We start from the raw sequence: 8,812 nt of genomic DNA, 5'->3' as shown, positions 1-8,812 counted from the left end.
AAATAAACCCTTTTTCCTCGTTCTCGATGAGAAGCAGTTCTTCACTTCATCAACGATCTCAGCGTAAATAAGTTGGACGACGGCATGGGCCAGCTACCTACGAATTCATGCCGTACTCCAATCTTGGCAAAGGACCACGGACGATGGGATTGAGCCCCCAATCCTGACAACTGGCTGACAGCGGTGAGATGGACTTTGCGACATGGTGCTGTATCTGCGGTGAGTGCTTGGTTTTTGCTTTGACTCTCTAGGCTTCATTTTGTGGTTGTTCTGTTTAGAACAGTAGGGAAGCTAGATTGTTGTGTGTTAGCTAGGTTGTGTTTTCCTAGCTAGATTTAGAGAGCAGAATCAAGGCAGTAAAGCAGCAGTCATGGAGTTAAGGACACTGCTGAGAGACGAGTTGTTGATTGTTGGTGAGGAACTGGGCCTAGATGTACGCAAGGAAATGCTCAAATTGGAATTATTGGAGCTAATTTCCAATCAGGCCAGTGAGCAAGATATTGAAATGGGATTGGGACTTCTCAAAAAGAGAGAGAAACGGGAAAAAGAAAGAGAAGAACGGGACAGAGAAAACCGAGAGAGAGAGGAACGCTATAAAGATCGCGAGTTTCAGTTAAGGAAAATGCAACTTGAACTTGAAAGCAAACGTTTGGAGTTGCCTCAAGGAAGTGAAGGCGCTCTGGGTCGATCAAGTGAGGCAGAATCGTACCGCATGGACAGGCTATTAAAGCCATTTGAGGTCGGGACCGACATAGGCTTGTTCCTAAGCAATTTTGAAAGGACTTGCGAGAAGATGAACTTCGGCCCGAGTACATGGCCACAGCGGTTGCTGTCTATGTTGCCGTGTGAGGCGGCGGAAGTAATCGCCAGACTGAGTGTGCAGGATGCATATGATTATACAAAAGTTAAGGATAGTCTCCTGAAGAAATACCGCCTTTCAGCCGAAGCTTTTCGGCAAAGGTTTAGGAGCACAGGCAAGAAAGATAGCGAGGGCTATCCGGAGTTTGCATATAGCTTAAAGGCCAACCTAGTCGAGTGGCTTAAAAGCGCGGAAGCGTACGACAGCAGAGACATGATCATTGAATGCATGTGTCTAGAGCAGTTTTACAAAACCATCCCCCAAGCTGTGAAACTGTGGGTGCAAGACAGAGGTAATGTAAACACTGTGGAAAGGGCGGCTGAATTAGCCGAAGAGTACGCAACCCGTAGAAAGTTGAACGCCGAGGAGGGAAACTGGGACGGTCGAAATGGACCGCGGAAACCATTTCCGTTCAAAAAGGGTGCGCAAACTAGACGATCAGAGCCTGTAGACATGGCGGAAAAGCCCGCAGAAAAGAGCGAGGAGAAACTTAACGGAGAAACCGCACAAAAGGAACAGAAAAGAAAATTCGAATCTGTTAGACCAATTCGCTGTTACAAATGCCACAAACTGGGACATATAGCTGTAAACTGCGAGAAGTCTAGCGTAGTTTTTTCCTACGTGGAGGAAAAAGATGAGAATATGGAACTTTTAAGTCCATATCTCCACGACCTGCAAGTTAATGGAAAACCATGCCGAGTGCTAAGAGACAGTGCCGCCACGCTGGACATTGTCCATCCGTCTTACGTGATGGTAGATGACTTCACCGGAGAAGTAGCATGGATAAAACAGGTTGTAGAAGAACACAGCGTGTGTCTGCCCATGGCCAAAGTCAAAATCAGTGGACCATTCGGGGAGCTAGAGACTGAGGCTGCAGTTTCCAAATTTTTGTCACTGCAGTATCCCTACATCTTTTCGAATCGCTCGAATCAGTTACTGCGTGACAGAGGGCTCAAACTGGGAGAGGGCATAGTACAGGCATTGACCCGAGGCCAAGCTCGTAAGATCGCGGCGCTTTCGGCTGAAAATGCTCAAGCTCCTCCAGCGGAAGCAGAAAAGGGCATAACTTCAATACCCGAATCCGAGCTAGGCCCGAGGGACAAAAGAACAGTTGAGGAGAGCCTGCCAGCTGACCAGCTCAATGAGAGCGTAGCACTAGAGTGTCAGAGTTCTAGCCTGCAGGAAGAGCAAGCAGACGCGCTCACAAGCGAGACAGGGTCGTTATTATCACCGGCCTCAAAGAACTTCGATCAACTCTTACGCGTGGATAGAGAGTCACTGGCAGCTGAGCAAAAGAATGATGAGAGCTTAGCTAAATTACGTGACACAGCTAAAGAAGGCATTGCTAGGCGCAACGTAACGATACATGAGAGAGGAGGATTGTTGTATCGGCATTACAGAGATCGAAAGGGTAAGATTTTAGATCAGTTAGTCATACCTACTAAGTATAGGGAGGACCTTTTGAGTCTTTGTCATGGAAATGGGTGGTCCGGCCACCTAGGCATAAACAAATCAAAGGAAAGATTGCTTATGGAATACTACTGGCCTGGCTGTTTCAAAGATGTAGAAAACTTTGTAAGATCATGCGACGCCTGCCAGCGTTCTGGTAAACCAGGAGAGACTTGGAAAGCTCCACTGAAGGTAGTGCCCTTAATAACAGAGCCTTTCAGACGGCTTGTAATAGACACGGTAGGGCCTCTTCCAAAAACAAAATCAGGCTACAGGTACTTGTTTACCATGCTGTGTCCGGCTACCAAGTTTCCAGAAGCAATCCGTTTGAAAGAGCTCAGCTCCACTGAAGTAGTAGACGCGCTTTTGACAGTGTTTGCACGAGTTGGGTTTCCAGCCGAAATTCAGGCAGATCAAGGGTCAGTATTCACGAGCGCACTGACTTCCACATTCTTGCAAAAGTGCGGGGTAAAGTTAATACACAGTTCTGTCTATCACCCTCAGTCAAACAGTGTAGAGAGGTGGCATTCGGTGCTTAAGCGAGTTTTGCGTGCGCTCTGTTACGAGCACAAGGAGGACTGGGATAACTGTCTGCCGGCAACTTTGTTTGCTTTGCGAACGGTTCCACATGAGGCGACAGGGTTCTCACCAGCAGAACTAGTGTATGGGAGGACACTCCGGTCTCCACTGAGAATGTTAAGAGAGATGTGGGAGGAAAGAGGGGAGAGTCCAACCGTGGTTGAATACGTGCTAAATTTACTGGAGCGGCTAAGCGCAACCCAAGAACTAGTCGGAAAGAACATGGCACTAGCTCAAAAGAACGCCAAATTCTATTATGACAAGAATGCGAGGCTTCGTACGTTTAACGCCGGAGACCAGGTAATGATCCTCAAACCTTCAAGAAAGAACAAGCTTGAAGTTCACTGGGACGGGCCCATTAGAGTGTTGCACAAACTTTCAGATACTAACTATGCTTTGAGAATGCCCGGTCGCAGGAAGGAAGTGAGGATATATCACTGTAATTTGATGAAGCCGTATGTAGAGCGGAGCGGAGTCGTTAACTATACCGTCAAAGAGCCGGATGGCACTAGTACCAAGTTTGACGAATATAGGGCGACCTCCAACTCTGAAATCGGCCTAGAAGAAGTAGTAGAACACTCGGTAAGCTCGCACGCTCTAAAACCCGAGCAGCTAGATGAGCTAAAAGGGGCGTTAGGGGAATATCTCGACAGATTCAGCGATCGGCCGGGTAGAACCGAACTGATAACGCATGAAATTGAGCTGACCTCTGCCGAACCAGTAAGATCAAAACCTTACAGGGTGTCTCCAAGACAGAGAGAGATTATGGAGGCAGAGATACAGCGCATGCTAGAGTTGGGAGTTATTGAGCCCGCTGAGAGTGACTACACGTCACCGCTAATACTCGTAGAAACCCCTAACAAGGACCCTCGTCCGTGTGTTGACTACAGGAAGTTAAATGCCATCACTAGGGATCAGCTGTACCCGATGCCCTACATTGAGGAACGAATTGAAAGAGTTAGTGCTGCTAAATACATTTCAACTATAGATCTCGTGCGGGGGTACTGGCAAGTTCCCCTTTCAGAAAGTGCCAGCCGCTATGCCGCATTCATCTCGCCTGTAGGCACTTTTCGCCCTCTCGCACTCAGCTTCGGGCTGAAGAACGCGCCGTTTAGCTTCTCTAAGTTAATGGATATTGTCCTAAAGGACTTGCAGGAGTTCGCCTTACCTTATCTTGATGATGTGGCCATTTTTTCGGACAGCTGGGAACAACACGTATCGCACCTCAAACAGGTGTTCTCACGGTTGAGGGAAGCCGGCTTAACGATGAAAGCGGAAAAGTGTAGGTTTGGTTGTTCGCAGGTTACTTATCTGGGCCATGTTGTCGGTCAGGGCATGAGACGGCCGGCTGAGCTGAAAATAGCTACGATTGGAGAATTTTCTCAGCCGCGCACGAAAACGGACCTTCATTCATTTTTGGGACTTGTGGGGTACTATCAACGGTACATTCCGAATTACTCGCAATTGGCAAGTCCATTAACAGACGCCCTCCGAAAGGGAGCACCGAGTAACGTACACTGGGATAAGGACAAAGAGAACGCTTTCCAAAGTTTGAAAACGCTATTGGTTTCTCGCCCTGTGCTTCGCGCGCCAGACTACACAAAGGAATTCATAGTTCAATGCGACGCAAGCGACAGAGGTATGGGCGTGGTACTTAGTCAGGTCGGCGACGATAACGAGGAGCATCCTATCCTCTACGCCAGCCGTAAACTAAATGTAAGAGAGGAAGCCTACAGCGCTTCAGAGAAGGAATACGCTTGTTTGGTTTGGGCCGCCCAGAAGTTGTCGTGTTACTTGTACGGAGCGAAGTTCATCTTCGAGACCGACCACTGTCCTCTGACGTGGCTCAATCAAATGTCACACAAAAACGGCCGCTTGCTCCGATGGAGCCTCACTCTCCAAGAGTACAACTTCTCCGTTAGATATAAGAAGGGAAAGTTGCATAGCAATGCGGATGGTTTGAGCAGGCTAATTTGAATTCTGCGTTTGGGGGTCCCGCCTAAATTTTAGGGTTACTAGTGTTAATTTTATTAAGCGAAGAAGATCCCCTCTCATTTGGCAGGATTCCCTCCATGATTGCTGAATGTGTCAGCAGGAATTTGCTTCAGAAATTGGCATAGCGAAATGCAGTATTTTTTTTTTTGCTTCTGCACTTATGTTGTTGTTTTTTTTTTTGAAGCCTAGCGAGTCTAAAGTGAGAGCCAATGCGCGTCATCTCGGCGCAGAGCCGTGTTGTGGGATTCATTTTGCAGTTGCCTGTCCTTGTTGGATGCTTTGGGGCGGTGACATCAATGCACAAGTGGTCGCTGCGAGCCAAGACATCAATCCCCCCCTGACCAGCAGCCGTTCTCTTCCTGCCTAGCGGTTGTCAGCGCTAGACAGTCGAGACTTTCCGGGCCATGGAGGCGCTGTCAAGAATGGCGAGCTGTGAAAGAAGATTGCCACACAGTTACGACAGGGCGACACGACGCGCACCTCTCCCTCTCCGTCGCTGCAGCTGGGAGGCGTTCAAAGAAGCGGCCTTTGCGCTGGAATCCGCCGCCTTACTCCAGCCCCTTCGACATTGTGACGGAACTAGTTCGGTGTGTGAACAATGGTTCGGGAGTTCCCCAACGCGGAGCTGATTTGACACGCATGGACAAGCTGCCGTGGGGACGACGTATTTTGGAGCGTCTCACGCTTCGGCCTAGCACGGAACAACGAGCGACCCTCGATCGGCGCCGATAGTTTCCCGGAACGGCACCCCGCGCGGTTGCCTCTGTGTACAGAGCGCGGTTGCCTTTGTGTACGTAAACTGGTCTGCAGAGCAGCGGCGAGTTGGTGATGAGTAAATGAACAGTCGCCGCGTCGTAGGACCGGCGCATCGAGTGTATAAAAACTGTGGTTGTGCGAATGCTGAGGACACTTCTCTTGAGCAGTCATGTTAGACTGAGTCACTTCTCTCATGCAGTCATGTTGGACTGATACTACTTTTCTCAAGCAGTCATGTTAGACTGAGTTAATTTCTGTAAATAAACCCTTTTTCCTCCTTCTCGATGAGAAGCAGTTCTTCACTTCATCAACGATCTCAGCGTAAATAAGTTGGACGACGGCATGGGCCAGCTACCTACGAATTCATGCCGTACTCCAATCTTGGCAAAGGACCACGGACGATGGGATTGAGCCCCCAATCCTGACACCGTGCGAATATTGTTGGAAGTTATTTTAGTGCTCTTCTTTTCCCATTTAATTGTAATTTCACTCCTGCTTGGGCCATGTTGGCCTGCAGTATTGTGAAATAAATAAATAAATAAAAATTAGCGAAACATTTATTGCTCTCATGCGTCCTCAACGGGCTCCTTTCCGAAGGAGCGGGAAGGCGTTGATTGCATGCCGCTCCTACGGCGTTGAGTTACTGGGCTTCAATGTTGTTTTACTTCTTTAAGCGGAAATTGAGAGGCGCCGTTTACAACACACACTTCTGGTCACTAATACTATAGTAACGTCGGTCATCTCATCACTTTGCGTTGCTACAGTGTACTAAATAGCTGCGCACTACTGTTGCTTTTTCTCTCGTACCAAGTCACATGAGCAGCACATTTCCTGCCGCACGTATCTCTACGGCTACCACAGAATTTCATAGGCTTAAACGAAACGTCTTCCTTCCTGGTGCGAATGCGTCTGCAGCACGCGCATTGGTTCAGCGATAGATGCCGCACTCCATAGTCGCGTTTAAGGGATTGATAAAAGAACGGCGACCTTCGACAAGGACGCGAGACTCCCCGAAGGTATGCAACTCGGGAAGCAGACGGCCTGGTATACAGTCAGATTTGGGCACGGGGCAGCTCGCATTGCCGCACCCCTGAGCCATCAACCTCAAAGACCAAACAGAGCACGTGGCTCTCAACATATCTCGATCGCGAGTGTGCTCCTGGTGGCAACCCGCGGTGGCCACGGTATCTGCACTAGACAATAGACGCAGCCACACTGCTGCCCGCTGCGGAAGTACGCTTGCTATGTGAACGCAGCGGGAGTACGCGCTCGTCCTTGTGCGCTCAAGTTTGGCCGCACTGCGTGGTGCAGACCGACATTGTCAAGCAGCCATAGTAGAAAAATTCAAAATGCACATTTTCAAGCGTTATCAACTGCTAAATATGGAGCAACGTCTGCCAAGGTGTATAGCAGGAAGCGGCCGAGAGCAACTTTTGCCGGGAGTAAATTGTTTTAACCTCGCATTGGCCGTATTCTCGTTCCTCGTAGCTTGCCTACAAGCGTTACTTAACTGGTAGTGGTTTGAGTTAGATATGCCGCGGGCATGTACAGACCAGGCGACCGGACAGTGAAAGCTATGCTACGTTCTGAAAACTTGAACGATTTATTTAAAACCTAGTGAAGGATTGAGATGAAAAGAGGGAGAAAGGTAAATGGCTGGGCTGGTTAAATAGACCCGATGTGACAATAGAAACAATCATCAGACTTGGGACGTCTGAGGTTTTTTTGGAAAATGAAGCACTGTCTTGGTTCTGAGTGGTCACCGAGGTGACACGTGACAAAGTTCTTTTTACTGCGAGGAGGCCGTTCTCTTGGCCTAGGAGTCACAGTGTTGTTCAGCGTAGCAATTATTTTTTACGCGGTGCTGACGTTGTCCGGACAGGTGGAAATAGTTTCAAAGGTATCACAAAGACCGATTTATGTCAGCAGCGGTCCACGTCGCCCCTGCATTCCACCGTACTTGACGGAAGGCCACAATCTTCCGCCTTCGACAGAGCTCAAACTATTCTTCATTCGTAACTGGCCGGAAGGCACGTTCTCCATTGCCGTCTTTTAATTCTCGCTCCCAAAGTTAAACTTGTCGACAGGAAGCCCTTTCTTCCCTGTTACGCAACGCTCAATAGATCTTTCTTAACCATGCACCCCACCATACAAAACACAATAGAAAGACACCTAGCAGAAGCCCATATCGCAGTTAGAGCAAGGCATCAGTCAACGACCATACTTAATCGGCGCTTGCAGAGCGGCAAGTCGGGAAGATATGCTAGCCACTATTCCTCGCGAGACGCGACATGCATCGCCTACGATCGCACTCTGAGCTACAACGCGAAAGCACACGGCAAAGTGATCGCGCGTTGTAGATTATACAAATCTCGATAAAGTGTGTGGCCTGGGCTGAAGTTTCGCGTTGTTCGAGGTAAGGTCAACGTTCAGAACTAACCGAAATTAGTGATACCCGATGGCTACGCGAGTGTGCCGTCGGGTGAGCAGTCGCGTGAGCAGGATGAGCTGATTATCGACCACACCGATCATCCGTAGGGCCAAAGTTTCATTCCTACGTGAGCGGACGTGGTCGAACGTGAGCAGACGATAGTCGGCCTCTTCTGGTAGAGCATAGTTTGTGTCTAAATTCGAAACGGGAATTTTCGCTGACTTTCGCATGTTAACTGCATCAATCAGTATACACAGTGACAGTAGGAAGAAGCACCCTGATGCACACACCATGCTAGAATAATGTCAGTTGTCGGTCATTTGCAGCTGTCAATATTATTGTGCCATATGACGACATATCGCTGTCACTGGCAGCTTCGAAAAGGGTGAAGAAAAGGCCTCTATTTAGAAACAGGGCGAAAAACGTTGACTTCGCGCTTAGCTTGTGAAATCCACGCAACGCGCATGACTGCAACATTTGGCTGAGATGTTCACAGCAGCATTTGCTATCCGCACCCTGTGCTTTTTCACCAAGTCCGAGGGGTGCTTCAGGGCCCCCTTGAGAAGATACAGCCTGTGATTCAATAAATAAAACAACACTCAGATGTTCCGCATCGTCAACGCAATGAGCAGTGGCACGTACCTCTGTACAATTCACGAAGTCCATGTCACCCAGAAGAGTTCTCTTCGCATAACCAAACTTGAATGATTCGACGAGCCTGCGAAATATGGACCAAAAGTTTG

General features: G+C 48.7%; 1 protein-coding gene across 1 annotated transcript in view; it reads right to left on the bottom strand.

Moving 5' to 3' along the window:
* The window catches only part of LOC135910709 (scoloptoxin SSD14-like), a 168,887-nt gene that overhangs the window by 38,761 nt on the left and 121,314 nt on the right, over positions 1–8,812 (bottom strand). Inside the window, exon 13 of the mRNA XM_070533943.1 lies at positions 8,712–8,787. Within this exon, the coding sequence (XP_070390044.1) occupies positions 8,712–8,787 (76 nt within the window). The remainder of the gene's footprint in view (positions 1–8,711; positions 8,788–8,812) is intronic.

Source organism: Dermacentor albipictus, chromosome 2 (assembly GCF_038994185.2).
Source record: "Dermacentor albipictus isolate Rhodes 1998 colony chromosome 2, USDA_Dalb.pri_finalv2, whole genome shotgun sequence".
NCBI lineage: Eukaryota > Metazoa > Arthropoda > Arachnida > Ixodida > Ixodidae > Dermacentor > Dermacentor albipictus.
The sequence above is the reverse complement of the archived record's forward strand: the minus strand, read 5'-3'. Positions and strand labels throughout refer to the sequence as shown.